Consider the following 27,929-nt stretch of genomic DNA (forward strand, 5'->3'; position numbering starts at 1 on the left):
AGCATTTAAAATTACAATCAAAATAGGTAAATTCCTGATTTCATAGAATTGTCCTAAATTTTTTGAAATCCAAATTGTTGTTTCGATATTTGTTTATAGGTCGGGATCCCGCATAAGAAAAAAAGTTGATTCATAGCAAGCTGAAAATTTGTTAATAGCTTAACGGTATCTAGTCGGACAAACTTTGATATATGGGAACACTGAAACAGGGGAAGTTTTAATGGTGGAACAGCTTAAAAATTTGGAACGTCAGACTACGAAAACGTCAGATGTATTTTGTCGGACAGAACATAGAACATCCAATTGATTTGTTGCCCTTTCATTAAGCTCTCATGCAAAAATCAGACTGGTGTCTATCACCAACTGGGTATTTTAACGAGTGGAACACAAAGAACATGTCAAATGACAGGAATCATGTTGGTTCAGGCGCGGATCCAAGGGGGTCAATGGGGTCAATTGCCCCTCCTTGAGACTTCGCCTGGTGTCGCCTTTTTTTAAGAAAGAGATAATTACGATTGAAAATAAATAGTGAGTTTTGTGTCCTGTTGATAACTGAATAACGGAATGAAACATAAAACAGAATTCCTTCTCCAAAGTACGTGTTCTCGGTCTTACTGTATGGTGTCGAGTCTTGGACTGTGAATAAAATCGATCTACTTACCTAAATCGCCTTGAGGCTTTCAAAATGTGATTCTATAGAAGAATTTTAAAAGTATCTTGGGTAAAGAAGATTCTAAACTCCACAATACTAGAACGTCTCAGCAAGACTACTGAAATTATAGAAGGCATCAAGAAGAGAACAGTGCAGTATTTTGGACATGTAATGAGAAGTTTTAAATATAGGTTGCTACAAAATATTATGCAAGTGAAAATAGAAGGCAAAAGCAGTCCAGGACGAAAAAGCACTTCGTGGTTGATTTAGGGTGGCAGTGAATAAAATTAAGATAGCTATGATAGTAACCAACGTTCTGAAAGGACATGGTACATTAAGAAAACTAAAGTAACAGCCCATATCGAAAAAGAATCCCGCGTACGCGAGTGACGAGAAAATTTTTATTTCATTGCCCCCTCCTTGCAAGGTTGCTGGATCCGCCGTTGTGTTGGTTAGTAATAGCAGTCCGATTTTTGCATGAGAGTTTAATGAAAGGGTAACAAATCAATTGGAAGTTCTGTCGGACAAAATACATCTGACGTTTTCGTAGCCTGACGTTCCAAATTTTTAACCTGTTCCACAATTAAAACTTCCCCTGTTCCAGTGTTCCAATATATTAAACTTTGTCCGACTAGACACCCTTAAGCTGTTAACAAATTTTCAGCTTGCTATTAATCAACTCTTTTTTGGTACGTGGGATCCAGACCTATTACCTTCATCCAACGCGTTTTGTAATCTGTTTAGGTTTTCTCTAGCGTGTCCAACAAATAAATTGGTCTAAACGTATTTATCTTCTCCATTGATCTTCCTGGATTTAATAATAGTACCAGGTTGGCTAAATTTAGTTCATGTGGAAATTTTTCTCTGCTTAGCAAATTGTTGCAGATAGACAAGAACACTTCTGGTTTATGTTTGATTAATATCTTTGTTAACTCTGGTGGTATTAATTATTAATATCTCTAAAAATGTTAATTTTTCAATTATTATAAATTAATAAATGAAGATAGTTTCTGTCCTTGTGGGATCGGTACTCACCGGAGGGACCGCAGACGTTCGGATACAATTAGCGTCTCTTTGCACGACAATGACGTCGACTTTGCAAAGTAACAAGACACTTACTCAACACACACACACACACACTACACATTACACTAGGTACCTCATATTGTGACTGGCTGAATGACATAAAGTCCATGCCGTTAAAAAAAGCTCTGGTGGTATCCTATGGATCCGGTGTATTTTTAAGTTTTAAAGCTTCTCCTGCCTCTCTTATATATCCTGCCAATCTATAAGGCATTTCCGTCTTTATTGTTTTTACGACTGTTTTATAAGCGTCGCCCCAGATGTTCTGTTCTAGTGCTTCGCATAAAGTTTTCCAGTATTCTCTTTTGGTCTTGTTAATTTACTTCTTTACAATATTTATATTTTCTTTGTATATGTTTTTTGCCTCTTGACTTTGACATCTTTGTGCATTCCTCCATGTTTCTATGCTTTTTTCTTATCTATTAGGTATCTATTTCTTGATTCCACAAATGTGGCAGAATATATTGCCTTCCTTCCCTTTTACCAAAATCACCACCTTTCCTCACTACTTGTTTTAAACTATTTTGCAACTACCCTATTGTTTGTATATACTCCCCCTGTAGCTCTTCTATCATTGTTTGAGCTTCCACCCAATTTACTCCTCCTCTGATTCAATCCACCTTTTTGTGGGTTGTTATATTTACTTTGTATTTTATATATTTGTGGAGTGTAAAAACTTATTCGTTCATTACGTCCTATTCTGAGATTTTCCTTGCTATCTGCTGGCTCGCTATCGTGATATCGATGTGCGCCTTCGATTTATCTCGTGTAGACATTGGTTTATTTTTATTAGGACCACCACGTCCATTTGTGCGATCCACTCGTTCCATTACTTTCCTTTTTTGGTTATTTTCTGGTGCTTAACAAAGAATGGACTTAACGTTTATATCTCCTGCAATTATGTATCACCTATCGACTTGTACTGGGTGTCCCAATAAAAATGGCTCTCGGCCATATCTCAGGAACCGTTTATAGTACAGCTTTGAGAAAAAAAATTATAACAAAAGTTGTCTCGGGAAAAGCCTGGAAATTATTTTCATAATTTTGGGTCCACCGCTAGAGGGCGTAATTGAATATCAAGAATTAAAAAATCTAAATTTTACAGAATTTTCCTAATGAAGGGGCACTGGAAATTCGATCATCGTATTCTTCATAAAATTCTGCGTATACTTGATTTCACAAGTTTAAGTCTACCTTTGCAAATAAAAGGTGGGGGTGAGTGGGAACCTTGTTATGAAAAAATTACTGTAAGTCCGGTTCTGCTAAATCAAATTTTGCAATCTTGGTCTTGTTGAAAGCAGATATTTTTCATCAATGTTAGTGTTATAATTTCGAACTAGCCTAATAAGTAATATGCCAGCTAGGAGACGTTATTTAATTTTTTTCAGAAATCTATTTTTTTGGAAAATATTAAATATAAGTATGCATTTTTAATCTTGTGTTATAAAATTATATTAAATTAGCAGTAGAATAGCGAAAACTGCATGTCGATACCTTTTTTCTATCTCGAGATATCTTCAGAAACGTGTAAATTTTAAATATGATTGTTACTGTCACCGGTAAACTAAGTTAAGGAAAAGTAATGTGCTGTGGAAAAAACAAAGAAATATTTTCCAGATGTCAACGTATATAAATATAATCATTTAAAACAACAATAAATCAAACAACGCTATAAAATATAACAAAGAAATAAAAACAACTATTTAGTGACGACCTAAATGTTCAAATTGTTGCACATCATTTTCGATGCAATCATTTACTACACTACTACTACACTACTTGAGAGAACATGATCCAGAGAATACGAAACGCCATTCAAAGCATTTCGAGAGCAGAAATTGAGACTGCTGTTCAATCTACTCTTGAAAGAGTAAATGCTTGCATCGAAAATGGTAGGCAACAGTTTGAACATGTTTTTATTTCTTTGTTATATTTTATAGTGTTGTTTGTCTTATTGTTGTTTTAATTAATAGGGCTTTTCAACGCTTTTCATTTGTTTCGAGCCTTTATCATGTGTCGTATAATCCGTGTATAATATTAATATATAGGTATTAAGCGTGACTATATATATTAAGCGTATTAGTATGACGGACGCTCGAAACAAATGAGAAGCGTTGAAAAGCCTTTTATAAACTTTAACATCTGGAAAATGTTTCTTTGTTTTTCCATAGCACACTACTTTTCCTTTCGTTCACCGGTAACAGTAACGGTTATGTTTTTAAATTTACACGTTTCTGAAGATATCTCGATATAGAAAAAAGTTATCGACATGCAGTTTTCACTATTCTATTGCTAATTTAATCTAATTTTATAATACAGCATTAAAAATGCATACCTGTATTTAATATTTTCCAAAGAAAACTAGATTTCTAAAAAAAAAAAAATAACGCCTCCTAGCTGGCATATTAGTTATTAGGCTGGTTTCATGAATGATATTAAACCAAAAGTAGGTAATCAGAATTCTTAATGAATATATTTGTCAACACACCGCTCTTAAAGTTAACCGTGAACTTTTTGCGATATTTTACAAACCCGATAATGACATTTCGGATATTAAGTCAATGAATACATCTAATAAAATCATCACTTGGAGTAGTGATATATCCGATAATATGACGACTTTGCTGAAACTATTATTGAAAGAAAAGGTAGGTACCACTTTAATTATTGCAGGCTGCAAAATTTATACACCTACCCATATAACAAAATATTAATTTAAAGACAAGGTTCATTTATTAACTGTTGCATCTGTACAAGTACAAAGTGTATAAAAAATTAACATGTGCTTATAGCATGGCAAATTCTTTGTTAAAAATACAGTATACAGTAAATATTAGTGAAAAGAATAAATTAATAGTATATTGTACAACAAGAGAGAAAAAAGACATATTGCTCACAAGCGCAGAAGTTTGTTGGCACGAGCCGAGGCACGAGGCGAGCGCCGCAAATCAAGCGAGAGAGAAATCATTTTCTCTCGTGTTGTACACTGTACTTTTTCTATGGATGCGTTTTTGTCAAGAGTTAAAACTTCAAAATTAAATAATTTAGGCGCTTTTAGGTATATTATATGCCTAAATTGAAATAAAATACATATATACACATAGGTATTTAATATTCGTATTTATATACTTTATTTATTTAACATTATAATTCACAGTTGAAGATTCTTATAAAAGGTAATTTTTGATAAGTTTTGACAAGTGTCAACACATTTTGTTTGACAAAAATAATTGTGTTTGTATTGTGCATGTTACCATGGAAATGGCGATCATATGTATGTAAACCGGCGGTGAACCCGTGAGAAAAAATATTTCTCACTGCAATGGCCGACTTTTCTCACTGCCTGAGAAATTGTTCGTTTTGAATGTATGTAAGTAGTGAGAGAAGTTGCACATTGTATAGCATCCATAGAAAAAAATGTTTTTTTATGAATGTATTTTTTTATAAATTAATAATTTTTGGCTGGGTATTCTTGAAAATTTCATGAACCAGATATGAGGCTTTTCGACAATCGTACATTAATTCCATTTCATGGCTTTATTATTTTGACAGAGAAAGTGTTTTTAAGAATCTGTGTTTTAAAAATTAATAATATATTTGCGTGGGTCGACCCGCAGAAGTTGCCTTTTAAGGATAACTTTTAAGGAATATACGTACACCATTGGCGTACCATAAGCTTTATTATTATTATACTTCAACTTAATAATTATTATGATACCCTGTTTTAAAAATTAATAATTTTTGGGTGGGTTTAATATTCTTGGACTCTTATGTCAGGAAGTGGCTTCTTTTACGTATAACTTTTAAGGAATACATTATTGCCATTGGGACACCATAAGTTGGCTTCATTATTTTTAATCTTGATTCAATTGTGATTTTTTAAGTTGGATTACAAAGCCTTTATACAAATTTCACATGCTACATAAAGCAGATGGGTTAAAAAGGCTAATTAATTTGACAGGTGCCAAATGATAGATGGTGCTTAGGGTATGCAAATTAACAAGCAGACAGATGTATGCAAATTAGTGACAGGTGTATGCAAATTAGTGAGCACATGGTACTTAGGGCAGGTGTATGAAAATTAGGGAGCACATGGTAATTATGGTATGCAAATTAGTGAAAAGTGCTAATTAGAGGGTAGCTGTATGCAAATTAGTGACATGTGCTAATTAGAGGGCAGCTGTATGTAAATTAGGGACAGCTGTATGCAAATTAGTGACAGGTGCTGATTAGAGGGCAGCTGTATGCAAATTAGGGACAGCTGTATGCAAATTAGTGACAGGTGCTAATTAAAGGGCAGCTGTATGCAAATTAGGGACAGATGTATGCAAATTAGGTACAGGTGCTCATTAGAGGGCAGGTGTATGGTGTATGCTAATTAGGGACAGCTGCGCCTCCTCCTCCCAAGGTCCGCTATTTACTCCCTACTGTCATCATTTTTGTTTTTCCATAGTTTACAATTGTAAACTGGAAGTCGACAATGATAAGAGCAAGAGGTCTATTATATTTTATTTTTAATTACTAAATGTACTTAGTTTAAAGACATTAAACTCATTTTATTTTTCAGGGTTCCTATCATTGTGGAGCCTGTGAATACGGATTTGTCGGCAACCAGTCCATTGGATGTCACGAAGGACGAGGTTACTGTCCATCAGGTCATCGTTGTGACGATAACGCTGAATGCCTTAATCTCGGTTGGGGTCAATTTGGCTGTCGATGTAACCGCGGATTCGCAGGAAATGGTGTCTATTGTGCCCGTGACACCGATTTGGATAGATGGCCTGACATCGATTTGCCTTGCGATGAAAAATATTGTAGGAAAGTAAGTTTTTTTGTTAAATTAAACCAATATTTGTTTATTCCCACATAACAATGATGTTCGCATCATGTTCAAAGCATATACTACCAACATTCGTCGGAGTATATTCTTTTTAGTATATGCGTAGTACAAGCATAGCATGTACCTTCATGTACCATGGGAGGTTGGTCAATTCCGATCTGGCGCCCGCAACTTAGTCTATTTTTTTATCCCCTATATTCTTCTATTTTTATTATATTATTATATTTATTCTATCTATTTTCTAAGCATCTATTTTTATCTTCATATTTCCCTTTCTAGTCATCATCTCTATCTATTTTGATCTACTGTCTTCGACAGGCATGAAAATTGGCCATCCATCCTTGAGTGTCAAGTTGTCGTTCACTTGCATATCTAGCTAGCCTAACTCCATTCAGTGCGCATCTGTCTATTCCTCTATATATTATTTGTTCACCACTCATTTCATCTTATCATTTTCATTCCCCATACAAATACTACTGCAAAGTAGTACTTTTGTGACAATTGGCATTCTAAATTTCATGTTCTTTGCATATACTTCAAATAATATTCTCGTGCCGAATATACTGAGTACATTCGTGTACGTAGTATCTCGGAATATTCGTAAAAGTTTATTCTTAGAATATACCTTTATCAAATATTCTTAACACATACTTATAAGTAGATACTTTTAAAATATCTTAAAAATAATATGTTAGCCTTACAGATTATCAACTTGGTTATTTTTTAGAATAATTAATCAAATTTATGTATGTAGGTAGTATTGGACGAACTTCATTTCAAAATTGTTGTATGGTAAAAAAGTTTAAACATTGATTATTGTATTAACGTTTATTATTAAAAATTCGTTTTCATAATGGAAATGACTTTACCATTTCGAGTTTATCATGAGTATTTTTACATCGTTGGAATTTGAATTTAGGTACATTCAATTCAATATGGGCCATTCCAGAACCCAAACGTGCCAAAACCCACAACCAAAGGCTTTGGTGTTGCCAACCGTCGAGTAACCTGTTTCCGTCAACTTACCTTAAAAATTCCCACTTTTATAAAAAAATGCCCTCCTTTTTACAAAATCTGAGAAGATATGTTTAATTATTTTCAAATATTTTGATTTTTTTTAATATTTTACAACTTGGACTAAAACAAAAATTTCCTTTTGAGTTAACTTTTTCCCTTTATCACCTTTATATGTTGAAAATTCCAGCAAAAAGGGTAATTTCCCTCCGTTTGGCAACACTAACCACCGATGTTGTTATTCCACAATACATATCCCCCGTCTTATTCTGACCATTTCTTACCTGAATGGATCAGGGATAGGAAACAACGGTAAAATATGAAAACGAAAACAGGCATTATTTGTATCTATGCAGTGTTAAGGATGAAGACGAATGATAAAGTACTAGGACTAAAGAACATATACAGGGTGTTAGTAAATAAGTGTGAAACATTTTAAGGGCTAATTCTACATGCAAAATTAATGCCGGTTTGCTTTATAAACATATGTCCGCAAATGTTTTGTTTCCGAGATACAGGGTGTTGAAATTTTTATTTCAAACTGCCAATTTATTTATTGCTCTAAGACCAGTTAAGCTATGAAAATTAAATTTGGTGAGTTTTAGGAGGTAGTTATTACGCATTTTTTGACATACATTTAAGTATTTTGTATTCATCATTGGCGCGCCTACGGGTAATGGTCTGAATTTTTTTAAAGAAAAAATAGTACGCCACTGAAACATTTCGAATTAAAAATGATTTTTAAATTCCACGTCTAATTTATGATTAAAAACCTTTCTTGCCTTTTTTGCATATGGTGCACCGTTTTTATGCAGAAAAATAAAACATCTTGACGCGTATTTTTCATTTTCTGAATACATTATCAAGAAATATCCAATAGTAATACTAAACTGGAACAATAACAGAAAATATTATTAATAAGATTTTAACTAGGTGCAGAGCTACAACAAATGTTAAAAAATACCTCCTTTAGAGGTTATAGAAAAATTTTATATTTATCATTGGCGCGCATACGGGTAATGGTTTGAATTTTTTTAAGAGAAAAATAGTACGCCACTAATATATGTCAAATTAAAAATCATTTTTGAATTGCTGATCCAATTTACGATAAAAAATCTTTCTTGCCTTTTTTTCATATGGGCGCCGTTTTTATGTAAAAAAATAAAACATCTTAACGTTTACAAAGTATTTGAACTAAGTTTCTATTCATATGGAAACTACTACCTCAAATACTTTGTAAGTGTTAAGATGTTTTATTTTTTTGTATAAAAACGGCACCTCGTATGAAAAAAAGGTAAGAAAGATTTTTTGTCGTAAAGGACATCGCACACATCTTATGGAAAATATAATGTCACTCAAATTCAATAAAATTTATACGATTAGATTCGTTTTAATATAACGATCAATTCTTATCATTGCGCCAACTCTTAATTATGATTAATTACGGCGCAAATTGCAATTAAAGTTTATCGAAATCACATTTTTGGAGTCCATAAAATGTTAGTTTACAATCATTATTGCTCTGAGTGCTATTCACAGCTTAAATCCCGCTGGGCCTAAGCGGATTAGTGAAACTAATCCGCTGATTTATGGAGTACCGAAAATCTGGGTATTTTAAAATATTTTTTCTCTCTCTAACTTATGTACCTACCCATTTGATTTCAGATTTGTTTATATCAATTTCTGCTCTTATTTTTGAAAATAGAGAGTTGGCGCAATGATAAGATTTGATCGTTAATTTAAAACGAATCTATTGGTATACATTTTATTGAATTTGAGTGACATTATATTTTCCATAAGATGTGTGCGATGTCCTTAAACGAGGAATTCAAAAATGTTTTTTAGTTTGACATATCTCAGTGGCGTACTATTTTTTTCTTCAAAAAATTCAGACCATTACCCGTACGCGCGCCAATGATGAATATAAAATTCTTCTGTTACCTGTAAAGGAGAAAGATGATCATTTTAAACATTTTTTGCAGCTTTGCACCTAGTTGAAATCATATTACGTAGTAATATTTTCTGTTATTGTTGTAGTTTAGTATTATTATATTGGATAGTTCTTGATGATGTATTAAGAAATGAAAAATACGCGCCAATATGTTTTCTTTTTCTGCATAGAAACGGTGCATTATATGAAAAAAAGGCAAGAAAAGTTTTTTATGAAAAATTAAACGTGGAATTTAAAAATAATTTTTAATTTGAAATATCCCAGTGGCGTACTATTTTTTTCTTTAAAAAAATCAGACTATTACCCGTATGCGCGCCAATGATGAATACAAAATTCTTAATTGTATGTCAAAAAATGCGCAATAGCTACCTCCTAAAACACACCAAATTTGATTTTCATACCTCAACTGGTTTTAGAGCAATAAATAAATTGGCAGTTTGAAATAAAAATTTCAACACCCCGTATCACGCAAACGAAGCATTTGCGGACATATGTTTATAGAGCAAACCGGCAATATTTTTTCATGTAGAATTAGCCCTTAAAATTTTTCATACTTATTTACTAACACCCTGTATAATCTCTTTATTTTGTTTGCGGTGCTTCAAAATATCTATTTCGGTAACTCAATATTACTTAAATAGTATCTAGGTATCTAGGTAAGTACATATAAATATATAAATTTCAGTTACTTATACATAGTTTAGTTTAGCTAAATATTATATAATAATTTATATAAATACCTAACTAAAATTTATACATATGTACTTACTTTTTAAGTAATATTGTAGAATGTAGGTACTACATTCTCATTTGCAATTAAAATATGTAAATATAATAGGTATTTGGTAGAACCAGTAGAACCTAAGATGAGATTAGGTAATGCTGAAAACATACTTCTGATCAATATAGCACTTGATAGCACTTTCTTAGAATATTCCTAAAAATATATATTCTTCCCATACAAAGATGTACGGTAGTACGTTCTAAGTATATAAATAGAAGCTTTATAGCACTTCCTTGGAATATTCTAAAAAGTACGTTATTGGTATAAACTAAAAAGATGTGCGTTAGTACGTTCTAAGTATATAAATAGAAGGTTTATAGCACGTCCTTGGAATGTTCTAAAAAGTATGTTCTTGGTATATACTGAAAAGAAGTACGGTAGTACATTCTAAGTATATACATAGAAAGGTTTAAGTACTGTAATGTTGTATATACTCAGTATCTGCTCTGAACATTCGCAATGGTAATTACGCATATTCTCAGTATGTATATACTTTTTCTGAAAAGTATCTTCTATGAATCTACTAAGAACGTGAAATTGTTATGTGGGTTATATTTATCTTTAGAGTTCATATTTAAAGATATATTGGAAGATTCCAAGGAACGAGTCAAAGTGAATGGCGTAAACATCAACACCATCAGATACGCCGATGATACGGTTTTAATTGCGGATTCCGACTTGGGTTTACCAGATTGGGCCTACTCCGTCTGTCTACAATTATGTATGAAAATTTACATTAAAAAAACCAAAGTGATGTCAATTCGAAAAAATCAATACATAGCTCAACTCTGCAATGCTCCTAGCTATTCTATCTCACTCATAAAACTTTCTTTTCTATTTACGCGCAGATGACTAGCCATGTCTGGCTTGTCTTGCTGTACACGAGATGCATTTTTAAGCGGTTACAACAAATTTATTAACTAAAATGGTATATTAATTTTTAGGATAACTGCATAATTACTCCAAATTCTGGACAAGAGGATACCGATGGAGATGGAATAGGTGATGCCTGTGATAATGATCCAGATAATGACGGTATTACAAATGGCGTAAGTATAACCTTTTCGCATTATTTCAACTATTCAAACTCTATATAGGATTCATATCCGGACATCTTGTGAGCCAATTTGCCTAAAATACGAACCTGGCCAGTGAACTAGTATTTATTGTCTTCTTCTTTTTTTCTCGTAGGACATATTCCTGTTTATTCCTATTTATGACCTTTTCGCATTATTTCAACTATTCAAACTCTATATAGGATTCATATCCGGTCATCTTGTGAGCCAATTTGCCTAAAATACGAACCTGGCAAGTGAACTAGTATTTATTGTCTTCTTCTTTTTTTTCTCGTAGGACATATTCCTGTTTATTCCTATTTATGACCTTTTCGCATTATTTCAACTATTTAAACTCTATATAGGATTCATATCCGGACATCTTGTGAGCCAATTTGCCTAAAATACGAACCTGGCAAGTGAACTAGTATTTATTGTCTTCTTCTTTTTTTTCTCGTAGGACATATTCCTGTTTATTCCTATTTATGACCTTTTCGCATTATTTCAACTATTCAAACTCTATATAGGATTCATATCCGGTCATCTTGTGAGCCAATTTGCCTAAAATACGAACCTGGCAAGTGAACTAGTATTTATTGTCTTCTTCTTTTTTTTCTCGTAGGACATATTCCTGTTTATTCCTATTTATGACCTTTTCGCATTATTTCAACTATTCAAACTCTTTATAGGATTCATATCCGGTCATCTTGTGAGCCAATTTGCCTAAAATACGAACCTGGCAAGTGAACTAGTATTTATTGTCTTCTTCTTTTTTTCTCGTAGGACATATTCCTGTTTATTCCTATTTATGACCTTTTCGCATTATTTCAACTATTCAAACTCTATATAGGATTCATATCCGGTCATCTTGTGAGCCAATTTGCCTAAAATACGAACCTGGCAAGTGAACTAGTATTTATTGTCTTCTTCTTTTTTTTCTCGTAGGACATAAGTATTCCTGTTTATTCCTATTTATGACTTTTTCGCATTATTTCAACTATTCAAACTCTATATAGGATTCATATCCGGACATCTTGTGAGCCAATTTGCCTAAAATACGAACCTGGCAAGTGAACTAGTATTTATTGTCTTCTTCTTTTTTTTTCTCGTAGGACATATTCTTGTTTATTTTACAATTTGTAATGGGTTGTTCTTTTTGGACAACAGACTCAATAAACCACAGGTTCAAAATAAATAAATATATCGTCGCTGATTTGCAAAAAGGTGCCAAGTGACATTTTATTCAAGATAGGGGTTATGTGCAAAAATGATAGGTACGAAGGTTCTACCTATTCTGTAAAAAGGGGTCAAGTGTATTACTTATTGTGGTTGAGATAGTCTCATAGTTTTTTGGTGCCAAGTAACATTTTTTTTAAACTGGTTGTGTAAAAAGGACCTAAGTTCTGCTTAGTAAAAATATAAAAATGTTACTTGGCCCCTTTTTGCAAATCAGCGACGATATTATGGATATTTATACATTGGTCCTTTGAGCCGGATATAGAACTATACGTCACTGCACATACAATTGGCGGGTGTATGGGGAAAAGAATATATGTCAAAAAAGTATAATTTTGGGAAAACGGGTTTTTGTGATTTATGTGACGTAAATGCAATATTATTTTATTTTTCAATAAAATGTGTATTAGCTTCTGTGTATGACTTAATTCTGACGCAAGAACATATTTTATGTAGTATGTATATCGAATATTTTTTGAAAAATATAGAACATACCTATGCCTCTTTTCACAAACATTTTTTATTAAAGCCTAGGTACAAATAAAACATATCTAATTATTACTAGTAATTTATTATTGTTAATTATCCTCTGCTAGTTATCCTCGTGGTCAAATGCATCTGGCAAAGTATCCCTTACACAATCTGACTTATATTTATTAACCCAAATGCAAATTAGAAAAAAAATTGGAACGCGTTTGATCATATGTGAACATATACTCCTATTCACAAAATATTTCATTATTTTGACATATAGGTAAGTCTACATAAAGCCCGTATTACTTTAAAAATCTCATTTTTAGTCAGTTATACCATTTTACACATATCAAATCGCACGTAAATTTGTGTAGAATGATATATCTCTTTTCCTCTAGGTGTAATATCCATTTTGGGATGTATGGTATACTTAACTCATTTTGCCCATTTTTCGACTTATATCCCTTTCTCCGTACACCCGCCAATTGTCTTACTTCGTTTACTAACATACAGGGTGATTGATTAGTGGGGTAAAGTTCAATAGAGCCGCTATAGTAATAGATAGCAGTAAAAGTTAATAACAAACATTTTAGCCACCTTTGAGCTTCACATTACAAAATTAGTTAGAATCTTACAGGGTGTTCTATAACACAGTGGCAGACCAAACTTATGTTTTTTTAAATGGAACACCCTATATTTTATTTTAAATTCGAAATGCTGTTAACTTCTCCATCACAAAAATATAAAAGTTTGTTATTTTATACAGGGTATTTACAAAGTTATAACCAATTTTATATGAAAATCGTAACAAGTTTAACTCCCTGTATAAATAAAAATAAGCAAAACAGCAATGGTTTATTAATGCCATATTTTTTTACATATTGTCAAAATTTTCAAGAATTATTGATATTGCTAATTTTCTTTATATCAAATACAGGGTGAGTCAAAACGCAAGTGCATTATTTTCTCAGTAATGTTAAATGAAACACCCTGTATTTTATATCATTATTGAAAAGTAACATGACCGTACTTTAATTTTTATATAACATTCCCTATGTTCAAATTTATTAGTTTTCAAGATATTTTCATTTTTCAGAGCAAATTATTTTACGTGTCTAAATTTATCTAAATTTTAAGTAAGCCATGACTGAATTGACAATTGACGATTACTGATTAACAATCCGGTAATCAATGTAACAATGTAGCAAATAAAGAAATAAAAATAATTTATTAGTGATACATTTTACAAAAAAAACACAACCCTAACATGCAACATTTTTGAAACAATTAAAAACTACTTTTTTATGTAAATGTAACAAATAAAGAAAGAAAATTAGTAATAAAGTTTACAAAAAAACAGACAAATACAAAATACAACATTTTGTGATTACAATTAAACACTACTTTTGTATGTAAATGTAACAATGTAACAAATAAGGAACGAAAAATTATTTATCAGTAATTCATTTTGCAAAAAAAGACACGTTGGAAAAAAATTAAAAGCTACTTTTAATAAAATATTTTTAATATTTAATTACATAAGATAAGGTGTTCAAAATTACCTTGTAGCACTAAACATTGAAACAAATAAAAATTTAGCAAAGTTGTTATCAACAAAAAAATAAAGTTTCATCGATTTGCAAGAAAACGTAAGAGTTCAACAATAAAAAAATAGCGCAAGTACCTTGACGTGTTCTTTATCCATAGTCCATCCATGCGGCAGTTACGGTGTTAAACATTGTCCTGATGTTACGGCACATTTATTGTCACGCACATAACGACACTCAATTTTACAGACAAAGTACAGGTATTAATTATATTAGAGATGAAATTCCATTGTTCGTTTATTGTATGCAACACTGGTATACTATATTATTATAATTGTGATTAATTAAACTTAATTGAAAGAAACGAAGAACTTTTCGACAAAAGAAAACCAATGGATGTGTTTAATCCATCACTAAAAACACAAAATACGGTCGAGAATTTACATTCTCTACGACCACAGCATCCACTTAAGCCTACTTCGGCTCTGGCACAAAAACTCAAAGAAACTGTACTAAATACACACAACTAATGCTCTCCATTGAACTATTTTCAACAATTTTCTCCGTCAAATAGGATTCATCTACGAAATTCTGATGATTTGTATCTCAGCTCAATACATTCTCACGTTTTTCGCTGATCCAGTTTCTCGCACAGCTGGCCCACTAAGATACCAACAAGTGCAACAAGTATATTATATAAACAACTCAGAACCACTTATCTCACAACGGTATGCACTATGTAAACAAAGCAACTCCAAAGCGTCATATTCTCGTCGCCAGAAATCAATTATAGAAGAATTTACGATTGTAATTCCCTTGATAAAAAAAACCGACAACCCATTTCACGACAGAATAACGGCTAACAAAACATGATACTTTTAAAACCTGCGTTCTCCGGAATAAGAAACTTAAAAAATATTCATATGAATCGAGGACGAATTAAGCAATACTACAGATTCATGAGAAATGAAAAAGAATCACACATTTCCACGCAATAAACAAATAAAATTTCTGAAACGGATTTACTTTACAGGGTGAAGCAACAGTATCAGGAATTCGAAAACGTTAATGCACTTTGCACCCGTTACAACCTCGTAACACATTTATGCGCGCCTAAAAACGATCATTGAATCAGCTACTTACTCTACGAAGTATTTGTAAATTAACACATCGAAATACACTTTGTATTCTATTTTCCATCTCATCCCTTGTTGTTGGAGGTATTCTATAAACTTCATTATTAACGTAACCCCAAAAAAATCAGTCCAGTTTATTAAATTCTGGTGATTTGAGTGGCCACGCTACTGGTCATTGAAAAATGAAAATATCTCGAAAACTAATAAATTTAGACATATGGAATGTTATCTAAAAATTAAAGTACGGTAATGGTACTTTTCAATAGTGATATAAAATACAGAGTGTTCCATTTAAAATTACTAAGAAAATAATATACTTGCGTTTTGACTCATCCTGTATTTGATATAAAGAAAATTAGCAATATCAATCATCCTTGAAAATTTTGACAATACGTAAAAAATACGGCATTAATAAACCATTGCTGTTTTGCTTATTTTTGTTTATATAGGGAGTTAAACTTGTTACGATTTTCATATAAAATTGGTTATAACTTTGTAAATACCCTGTATAACATAACAAACTTTTATATTTTTGTGTTCCATTTAAAAAACATAAGTTTGGTCTGCCACTGTGTTATCGAACACTCTGTAACATTCTAACTAATTTTGTAATGTGAAGCTCAAAGGTGGCTAAAATTTTTGTTATTAACTTTTATTGCTATTTATTACTATAGCGGATCTATTGAGCTTTATCACTCTAATCGTAATCACTCGTAATCAATCACCCTGTATTTGTCTTCATAATTGAACCTTTTTTAGGACAACTGTCCTCTTATCGCCAATCCCGACCAAGCCGATTCTGATTACGATGGAGGAGACAAAGTAGGTGACCTTTGTGACAATTGTCCTTACGTCAAGAATCCGGACCAAAGTGATGTCGATGGAGACGGTAAGGGTGACGCTTGTGACGAGGACATAGACAACGACACTATTCTCAACGAGAGAGATAACTGCAAGACAATACCGAATACAGATCAGGCCGACAGAGATGGTGACGGCATAGGAGATGTTTGTGATAACTGCCCTAGTGCGTATAACCCTGGTCAAGAAGATAAAGACGAAAATAATGTTGGTGATGTGTGCGATTCTCCAATAGATACTGATAAGTAAGTAACGTATAATATAGTCATAAATCTACGTGACCTGTGACCTCTAGAGCTTTATAAATAAAAGAATATTGTTTGTAGGGATGGTGTTCCAGACAATCATGACAATTGCAGACTTATACCAAATCCAAATCAACTTGACACTGATAGAGATGGAAAAGGAGACGCTTGCGATACGGATATTGATGATGATGGTATTCCAAATAACCGTGACAACTGTGTCTTTGTCTACAATCCTGATCAATTGGACTCAAATAGTAAGACACTTTAGTTTAGTATCCATTTTCAATTTATAAAGTATGCTCTTATTTATTTTGTTTACCAACATAGTATTATGGTATTTTGTTAGCCGCCCTACTACACTTGAGAGCAAAAAAATGGACTCACTCGCTGAATTGTACACGTTAGATGTCTCGAATTTCCTAAACCTCTTGTCAGATTTGAGTGATTTTTTTAGTATGTTATAGCCATATTCTTTAACAATTTCGCTGTAATAATATTGTTGCTAGACAGGTAAATGTCATTTTATACCGGGTGTAACAATCATACTGTGTTTTTTCGGGACAAACTGTGGAATATTCTAGAGTATATAAAATATTTAAATTAAAACTCAATTGTAGCATTAGGCTTTCAAAAATTTTGTTTTTTGATTCATTCGCTTATGTTCGATAATAAAAGAGATATGTACTTTTATATTACAAATGAGGTCTTGATCAATATCATATCATTCCAAATCTCGCGAGCTACTGTTTCTACCTCTTGTAAGGTTCTAGGAGGTGGCTAACGCTGTCGTAGTCTTCTGCCAATTATGTCCCACAAATTTTCGACTCGGTTAAGATCTGGACTATGCGATGGCCAATTCAAAGTTCGAAGATTTACTTGTTGTAAATATTCGGTTACAGTTCGTGAACATGAGCTCTTGCATTATTATTGTGCATTAGCAAAAAATTGTTACCAATATAAGGAGCCGATAGCATGGTAGCTAAGTTCTTCGCTATGTAAGATCACTACTTGAACACACTGATTGCGGGTCAAATTCCTTATAGCGCGTTCCATTTCCATCAAACACAAAAAAATACGGACTTAATTGAAACTTTAAATAATAAATTTTCACAACAAACCAGACACTTTTTGACTGTTAACAATTTGACATCCATTAAATTGTTAATTTCTTATAGCCTACTTTAGGATCGTTTATTAAACTAAGCAGAAAATGAGGATTTATTGATGAAGACCATCGCTAGTTGTTAACGTACCTAACTTTTTTATTATCCAACATAATGAAATGAATAAAAAAGAGAATAATAATAAAGCCTAAGACTACAATTGATTTTTAATTTCAATATTTTATATATGCTAGAATATTCCACAGGTTGTTCCGAACTTTAAAAAAACACACAGTATTATTAACTATTCTAAATGGGAAATTCTAAACACAGTATGATTGTTACACCCGGTATAAGATGACGTATAGAGAATAAGGCTATAGCATACTAAAAAAATCACTTAAATCGGACAACAGGTTTAGGAAATTCGAGACACCTAACGTGTATAATTCCTCGAGTCAGTCGATTACTTTGCTCTCAAGTGTATTTCTCATTTGTAAATCCTTACGTATTTTCCTTAGAAAGGCCTCTTTTGGTGGGATTATTTCATTTACCTCTAGATCAGTAGTTTATTCGCCTATATATAATTCTAATACAGTTTACTAACTGTCAAACTACTTGATTCCGTGAGAAGTGAGGGTTATAAAGAAGGATTCTCTTCTATCTTCTCTCCATCTTTAGGATGTACCTAGTGGCGCCATGTAATTTGTTTGAATGTTTCCTTTTAATTAGCTTTCTCCTGTGCGTATTGTTTTGCTTCAGAGAATGAGTAATCAGGCATGCCCTTTATTTGATCCGACCATCGTACCGGAGATCTTCCTGGATCTCCTTCTGGATCTTTTGCCCGCTACGTTGCCTTCAACTGTCATTAGTTCCATGCCTTCTCTTCTTTTAGTTATATGTCCAAAATATCTCGGTATATTTTGGTTGATAGTTGTGGTAAGTCTAGTTTCTATATTAAGTTCTGCTAGTATTGAATTATTTGTGTGATGTGCGGTCCATTCTATGCGCAACTTTCGACGGTAGATCCACATTTCAAATGCCATTATACGCTTCGAATCGACTTTTTTGATGGTCCAAGTTTCTGAAGCGTAGATGGCGATAGGAAAAATAATGCTTGAATAATGCGTAATTTTTGTTTTTTGTAATGTCAGTGTTCTTCCATATTTTTGTAAGTTTGGCTTTTGCCGACCGCGTGTAACGGGATTTAATTAAGCATCCAGAAATTCAGATTGATTAAAGTCAATTCAGTTTCAAATCTAAAATCCTTTTTGATAAAAATATAATAATTATACTCAATACGATTGTTTGTATTAAATTATATGACATTGAATATATTGACGAATATATTGATGTGTAAGTAGTACACGCACTGCAGGCCTGACCTAGAGAAAGTTGCAGAGTGATCATAAGGCTTGTTATTGAATTTATAATTATGTTAATAAAACCGAATGCACATAAACAAATAGACATGAGATATATAGGTACATACGAAAATAACGGGAGAGGGACTCTAAGGAAGAATTTAATGATTATCAGACGAAGCAAGCGATGTCATCCGCCAACTGAGTACTCTCAATAATTTTAATTAGTGAATCAATAAAGTAGATATGAGTATTTAGTGCGTTCAAGTTAATCAGCCCCTTGTAGGGGTAACTATCCCCAACAACCACCATAAGGGCCTTATTTACCACGAATGTTGGGATTACGATGTTGGAACATGTGGATTGTTACTTTATCTGCTGCTGCTTCAAATAGTCGAGTAATCGATAGTGAAAACCATTTTCTGATTATGGAGCCTAGAGATTCTTCACCTGTTTGCACCTCTTCTGCTTTATACTTTCTCTTGAAAGATAGGCACAAGTAGACCATAGCATAGTTGAGTTCTCATTATGTGACCCATATATATCTACCTGTATATTCTTCACAGTTGAAATAATTTCGAATTGCTTAACGAATCTTCTCATGACTTCGCTGTTTAATCAGTATCTTACGTATCTATTCTGTATATCTTATCGTAACTCATTTACAAGATTTTCTATCTTTGTAGGAAACGGATATGGAGATAAATGTGATAACGACACAGACGACGATCACGTAACTAACGATAAGGATGTATGTCCCACCAACTCATTAATCTACCAAACCGACTTCAGCAAATACCAAACCATAGTCCTTGATCCATACGGTGAAACTCAAATCGATCCAATTTGGGAAATTTACAACCACGGAGCAGAAATTGTCCAGACTGTTAACAGTGATCCCGGTTTGGCTGTTGGACATGACAAATTTACTGGAGTAGATTTTGAAGGAACGTTCTTTGTGGACTCTGACGAAGATGATGACTATGTTGGTTTTATTTTCAGGTGAGTGTTAAGCGTTATAATCCTCAAATGTGAATTAAATCTTATTTTTTTTCTACGCTTGAACTTGCTTTATGTTGATAATACTCTCTCTCTCGCTCTCTTTCTCTATCTCTCTTCTTTGGCGCAACAGCCCAAGCCGGGCCCTGGCCTACCCCCAGCATGCGCCTCCAAGTATTTCTGCCCCTGATAGCTCTCCTCGTTATCCACCCTCAATCAAAATCTCTTTAGTATTGGTTCTCACTTCGTCTTGCTTCGTCTATCCCCCTCTTTGGTCTCCCTACTGGCCGTTGACTTTTTAGTAAGCTATAAAGCTAACGGCCTATTGAGAAAGACTAGTCTAGAATTTTTAACTCCCTATATTTCTGATATCATATATTTTTCTCTTTTCTTACTCCTCTCTTCTTTATTTCAGAGACGGAGGTCGGCAATCATCATAGCTATTCGAACTTTAGAGACAGCTGCTCTGAAAAGTTCATGGGATGTACATCCGTACCATTCTCTCATGCCATGATATTCTATGTCTCCCTATGCTTCTGTTTCCTTGGATCTTTCCCTGCATAATGAGTTGGAACTTGGTATCTCTTTTCACGTGTAGTATATCCGAGATATTTTAATTTTATGGTTTTTATGGTTTTTATTGTATTTAAGACGTCCATTTCTTTATTCATTTTTCTCAGAACCTCTTTGCTTGTGATGTGTTCTATCCATGATATTTTCAGAATTCTTCTATACACCCACAAGTCGAATGATTCCAGTTTTTTCATTGATGCCGCATCCAAACTTAGGAACGTAGCATCTAGCCAAACTCTTAGCTCTAACTTCAAATCTCTGGTGCAAGAACTCTTCTCATTTTGTTAAAATTTGATCCAGTATTTTCTATTCTCATTTTAATTTTCTGGAAGTAATCATTTGTGTAGTTGAACATTGATCCAAAATAGCATTCTCACTAGCAAATACCTTTGAGGCGTTATTTACGGCGAAGTCTTTATTGATATATGTACATACAGTTATTTTTCTCTTCTTCTTCTTTCTTGTACGAAGGCTTTAAATACTATTTCTTCTTCAATGTTAGCTCCAATATTAGATCCTAAATTGTTTCAATTATCGCACTATCTTTTTCTTGGTCTGTCAATACTTCTTCGTCCATTTGGTGACTTATATCGTTCTATTCGTACTATCCTATCCTCTGCCTTTCTACTAATGTATTATTTTCACTCCTGTTTCCTTTTTTTTCACCCATCCATTTATGTCTTCTACATTGCATGCTCTTCCTATGTTTTCGCTTCTTTTCCCATCCAACAGACTTTTCCCTAATATTCATCGAAGTGTTTTCATCTGTTGTTTCTAGTATTCGTCTCGTTTTAGATGTGTCAGGTCTTGTCTCCGCCGTTTATGTCAATAGATATAGGTCTAATTGCTGCTTTATAGATTCTTGCTTTTGTGTCTTGTCTTAGGTATTTGTTCTTGCAGATTGTGTTATTAAGAGATCCCGTCGCTTTACTTGCTTTTAAGCTTTGTTATCATACTTCTTCTTCAACATCTCCGTAACTAGTTATACTTATCTATTCCCAGATATCTAAATCTTGCTTCCTGATTTATTATTTTCCCATCAATTTCGATTTTACATCGTAGTGGGTATTTAGATGTTGTCATACATTTCGTTTTTTCTGCTGATATTATCATATTGTATTTCTTGGCTGTTGTATTGAAGATGTGTGTTAAATCTTTGGAGATCGTCTTCTGTCTCGGCGATTAATGCAGCGTCGTCTGCATAACATAATATTTGGATTTCTTGTTTCCCATTCGGTAACCATGACCTTTACGTACTGCTCCTAATATTTCGTCCATTATTATATTCAAGATCAGTGGGCTTAACGAGTCACCTTGTCTCACTTCGATTTGTACTGGTATAAACTTCGGTGTTAGTTTTCCATTTATCTTTGCCTGTATTCGATTATGGAAGTAGATATTTTCGATGGTTTGTATAATATTGATTGGTATGTTTCTTTTATACAGTAGGTGTAACACGTCTATGACTTGACAAAAGTAAGTTTTATCTCCTCTGTGTTTTAGAAGCTCGTTATTTTTCTCAAGATTTTAAATTTTTATTAATATTTTACTATTATAATTTTAGCTACCAAAGCAACAGAAAGTTCTATGCCGTTATGTGGAAGAAACACGCCCAGGTCTATTGGGAAGCGGAACCATTCAGAGCCTTCGCTGAACCAGGAATCCAAATTAAGGTAATCGACTCCGAAACTGGACCCGGAGAAGTGCTTAGAAACTCTCTATGGCACACAGGAGATACTCCTAATCAAGTAAGACTTCTTTGGAAAGATCCCAAAAACGTAGGATGGAAAGAGAAGACTTCGTACAGATGGTTCTTAATCCACAGACCTGCTATTGGTCTCATTAGGTTGAAGATATTTGATGGAGAGAGTATGGTAGCTGATTCAGGAAATCTTTTCGATACGACACATAAGGGGGGAAGATTGGGAGTTCTTTGTTTCTCACAACAGATGATCATATGGTCCGATTTGGCATACAGATGTAATGGTACGTATTCATAAAAATAAATGTTCAGAAAGAAGTGTATAGGTATTCTTCTATATATAGATATATAAAATTCTTCTTATTTTGCTATTTTAACCACATTTGTTTACACATTGTACGTTACATGTTCTTCTAATGTTTTCACTGCTCTTTCGATCTCTCGGCGTATTTCGTGTAATTTTTCTCGGTACTCTCATCTCTGCAGTTTCCAGTAGTCTTTGCATATGTCATCTCTGCATATGTCAGTATTGTCCTTAAATGGTTTTATAAGTGTTAATATGTCGATTTCGCTATATTACGCCAGTCAATATAGCGAAAGAAGGAGCTAGAATAGGATATTAGCTCCGAATTCTATCCTACTGCATGGATTTTAATGAAATTTTGGAAAGGCCTCTACTTATCTTCTAATTAAAAGTCTACCATATGCCGATGTGTGTTTTTATATTGGGGGTGGTTCCCACCCCTTCTCGGGGGTGGAAAATTTTTCGGTTAAAATAACCACGGAAGTGGCTATAGAACCTAATTCTAAGCAAAAACTGTTCTACATTTTTTTTTGAAAACTCAATACTTTTTGAGTTATTCGTGGTTGAAAATTTGCCATTTTCATTAAAAAATGACATCTTTTCGAACGGTTTTTTGCGAATACCTTAGAAACTATGCATCTCACTAAAAAAACTATATTAAACATTTTTATAGCTTATAAGAAAACAAAGAGATTAGTTTCGTTATAAGTCTTCTAGTTATAATACAAAAAGAGATATGGTAGGTGAGAAGAGTTTGTTTTTTTTTGGTGCATGCTTAAATAGGTGTATTTAACTTGAAATAACAGAGAAACGGTCGATTGTAGATGTATAATGCTACCCATACCTTTTTTAGTGCTTAACAAGACCGTTAAAATGAACAATATTGAATGTCGTTTACATTCAAACTAAGCGAGATATGCTGCAAAAAAATTAATGACTAATGTATTTTAAGAAAAAATGAGAAGTATATTTAACCCCTTATCCACCAGAATTTAAATGCATCGTTTTCCTTTTACTATACTTTTTATTATAGTGATATTTCTATGTTCAAAATTTTGGACGGGTTTAAAATGAATGGTTTAAAAAAAATAAGATCAAATTATAGAGCGCATTTTTAAATTTTCCTTAAAAGCTTCCTTTTTCTCCCTGTTACTTGAAAACAATAAGAGATACAGTAACAAAAAAACAAAAACAAAACTTTTATCTAAAAAAACCCTGCATTTTTGTTTTGTATCTTTTTTTCGTATCTCTTATCATCGAGTTACACGGAGAAAAAGAAGATTTTTAAGAAAATTTAAAAATGCGCTCTATAATTTGATCTTATTTTTTCAAAAACCATTCATTTTAAACCCGTCCAATTTTTGTACATAGAAATAACACTATAATAAAGAGTACTGTAGAAGGAAAACGATGTATTTAAATTCTGATGGATTAGGGGTTAAAATATACTTCCCATTTTTTCTTAAAATACATTAGTCATCAATATTTTGCAGCATTATATCGCTTAGGTTGAATGTAATCGACATTTAATATTACTCATTTTAAATTTCTTTTTAAGCACTCTAAAAGGTATTGGTAGTATTATACACCTTAAATCGACCGTTACTCTGTTATTTCAAGTAGAAAACACCGATTTGAGCATGCACCAAAAAAACAAACTCTTCTCACCTACCATATCCTTTTTTGTATCATAACTAGAAGATTTATGAAGGAACGAGTCTCTTTGTTTTTTTATAAGCTACAAAAATATTTTAAATAATTTTTTTGTTAGATGCATAGTTTTTAAGGTATTCGCAGAAAACCGTCCGAAAAGGTGTCATTTTTCAATGAAAATTGCCAATTTTCAACCACGAATGACTCAAAAAGTATTAAGTTTTCAAAAAAAAATACAGAACAGTTTTTGCTGAGAATTCTCTAGCCACTTCCGTGGTTATCTTAACCAAAGAATTTTCCACCAACGAGAAGGGATTGGAACCACCCCAAGATAAAAGCGCACATTGGCATGGGTAGACTTTGTTTCCTTATCTATTCCCTACTTACTCTGAAAATATCAAGTAAATAGATGTAGTAGGATGGAATTCGGAGCCAAATATCCTCATTGACTTCCCTATATAGTCTTATTAAGGCATTACTGCCAGTCTATTTGTTTCTTGTACTCGATCTCCCACTTCTTTGTCCAGGGATTCACAGCTGGACGGTGTAATTTCAAGGTATTTTATTTTTATTACTTGTTCAATACAAAACTTCTGTATTATACAGAATATGGAGTATATATTTGAGTCTTACTATGTCAAACAAATACTTTCTTCAAATCAAGCAGACACAGAAATGCTGGTCTATTTATACCCTAGTGATTTCTCAATAATTTGTTTTACGACGAATATTGCACCTCTACCCCTCTGATTCTCCTCTGATTCATTAGTTCTTGTAAAATTTTAGTTGTAAGTTTTAGCGCTGTTTCACATTATAAGAATTTAAACGTGCGAGGATTAGAACGCACGACGACATTCCAATGGTGGGTTATGTAATCATATGGAGCCTTTGTCACTAGACGGTGGTTGGAACGTTCGATAAAGTCGCCGTGTTTATGCCGTCCCTCGCTTACAACAACAGACGGCAGCTGTGCCGTCTTTACTCACCCAGTAGCATAGGAAACTTAATGCATCCTTTCATACGATACAGTCGTTCAGTCGCACGAAGGTAGTTTACTTGGTTGTTTAGTACATTATTTTCATTTACACTTTGTGGCTGTTTGAAGTAGGATGTCTCATATTGATAGTGAAATATTAATAACATTGATTGAAGCGAGACCTGTTCTTTGGGACAAAACAATAGAAATATATAAATATAGAAACTTGACGAGAAATGCTTGGAATGGTGTATGCCGAACACTTAACAGTGAATTTGACGAATTAGGTGATAAAGAAAAAACACATTTGGTAAGTAGGTACAACAAAATTAATTATTATATGTTACTGATAACAACAGTAATTAAAACTGCTAAGTAAATTATAATAAACTTTATTTTACATAGTTGCAATTAACGTTAAGTATAGAGGGTGTTCCATCAATAGGTTTGTTCTAGCATCAGTTTCAAACGGTTTGAAACCATCAGCGAAGAGTGGACCAGCGCGAGTACAGGGGATAGCACTGGTGACTGTATTATGTTCTCTCACTGACCAACTGTTTGCTGACGGTTTCTGACTAGTTTGACTGTTTACTAGAACAAACCTAATAATATGTGTGAATATAAAAATATATAAATCGCATCTTTTTGCGTTCATAGGATGGACCCAATGAATTCGGTTCCTCTTATTTCTCTTTCTTCGACGATAAAGTAACCACAACGTTATAATTTGATTTCGCCCCATATAATATAACTATACTTTTTATTCTACGAAATTATATTTAGTTTTATAGGGTAAACGACTCGGTGAAGACTGGAGTAGGGCGGCCGTCACGTCTTGTGTGAAATTATTAACAACATTTAAAACGAGGGGAACAACATTTAAAAATGAGTGGATGACGGAGGGTTTTTTAAAGTCTGTACATGAAAAACATAGATTGTAATGTTGTTCTGAAGCTATTTCCTTGTGGCATTTTTGTAATAAACTATTCTAAATGGGAAATAAGCCACAATTTAACAAAAAAAAAATGATTTTATTAACGTTTCGACGCCCAAATCGGATGTCGAAACGTTAATAAAATCATTTTTTTAGTTAAATTGTGGCTTATTTCCCATTTAGAATAGTTTATTACATATTTTGTCAGTGTAACAAAAATGAGAAAACTTCTGTTGGAGTGAAAGTAAAAAGAAAGATATAGGTACTCCAACAGAAGTAAGGAAAAAATATAAAGAAAAGAACTGGTATAAAAATGAAGAGAATGTGGGATGTGTGTAAAGAAAAGGGTGAAGTGGCTTCTACGTTGAGAAGCCGCAATAGGAAAAAATAAAAAAAAACTACTAAAGTGCAGTAGTACTGAAGAAAGGGGGATTAGAAGGGATAGAAGTAGAAGTGGGAAGAGACAGAGGCAAACTGAATAGAGTTGGCTAGCTATAGATGCAAGAGAGCAACTTGACACTCAAGGATGGATACGGCTCGTTTGCATGCTTGTCGAAGAACAGTAGCTCTATATAGATAGTAATGATGACTAAAAGATGAAATAATAAAATAAGAATAATGTACTGAAAATGAATGGAGATAGATAATTGCTAAAGACGAACAAAATAAATAAATCTAACAAATCATGGGCGCCATGAAAATGATTTTCGATCATTTTCCCAGGTATCTTATACTGCTGTCAAATATTAAATATATCAAACCTGTAATAATGAACATAAAGGAATAATAAAATAATTGATATACAAAATAAATACATATTTATTAAAAATAACTACTAGATTTTTGACAATCTCTGAGTTACACAAAGTGTATATCATGTGACTCTAAAATGACATAAGTTATACAAAAAGTTATCTCTAAGATAACAACAATAATGTTATCTGTTACAAAATTACAGGTATAAGTACCTCTCACTAACATATAGGGTACAAAATTACATAAGTCTTCTACCAAATGGTTATAGTACGCCCGCTACGTACAACTAAAGGAAACTGACAAAGATGAAAATACTACAAATAAATAGGCCCAAGCCTCACTAAGGGAAAATACAATAATGAATAGATAAAGTTAAATATACAATTGACTAAAGTAGAAATGAAGTTGAGATAAATACCGACGATGACCTAAATTAACCGAACAAATGGAATAAAGCGAATAACAGTAAAATATTTGGGAAACAAGCAAGTAATATTACAAAATAAATTTAACTGAATTACATAAACCAATATCAAAGCAATAATAAAGTATTAAAAACCTAATTTTCTCTAGGCTTATTCCTGTGCACAAGAAGTTACCGTAGATACAAAGTTTGGGAACCAAATAATCTAATATACAAATATGTAAAAAAAAACCAGAGGTAACCTAAATCTGAAAAAAAAA

At 32.9% G+C, this 27,929-nt stretch overlaps 1 protein-coding gene across 1 annotated transcript in view; it reads left to right on the plus strand.

The window, feature by feature from the left end:
- LOC114330165 (cartilage oligomeric matrix protein) overlaps positions 1–27,929 on the plus strand; it is a 112,359-nt gene that overhangs the window by 82,931 nt on the left and 1,499 nt on the right. Inside the window, exons 9-14 of the mRNA XM_050655267.1 lie at positions 6,303–6,557; positions 11,269–11,373; positions 16,532–16,878; positions 16,960–17,135; positions 20,035–20,350; positions 22,485–22,906. Coding sequence (XP_050511224.1) covers positions 6,303–6,557; positions 11,269–11,373; positions 16,532–16,878; positions 16,960–17,135; positions 20,035–20,350; positions 22,485–22,906 — 1,621 coding nt within the window. The remainder of the gene's footprint in view (positions 1–6,302; positions 6,558–11,268; positions 11,374–16,531; positions 16,879–16,959; positions 17,136–20,034; positions 20,351–22,484; positions 22,907–27,929) is intronic.

This window comes from Diabrotica virgifera, chromosome 7 (assembly GCF_917563875.1).
Source record: "Diabrotica virgifera virgifera chromosome 7, PGI_DIABVI_V3a".
NCBI lineage: Eukaryota > Metazoa > Arthropoda > Insecta > Coleoptera > Chrysomelidae > Diabrotica > Diabrotica virgifera.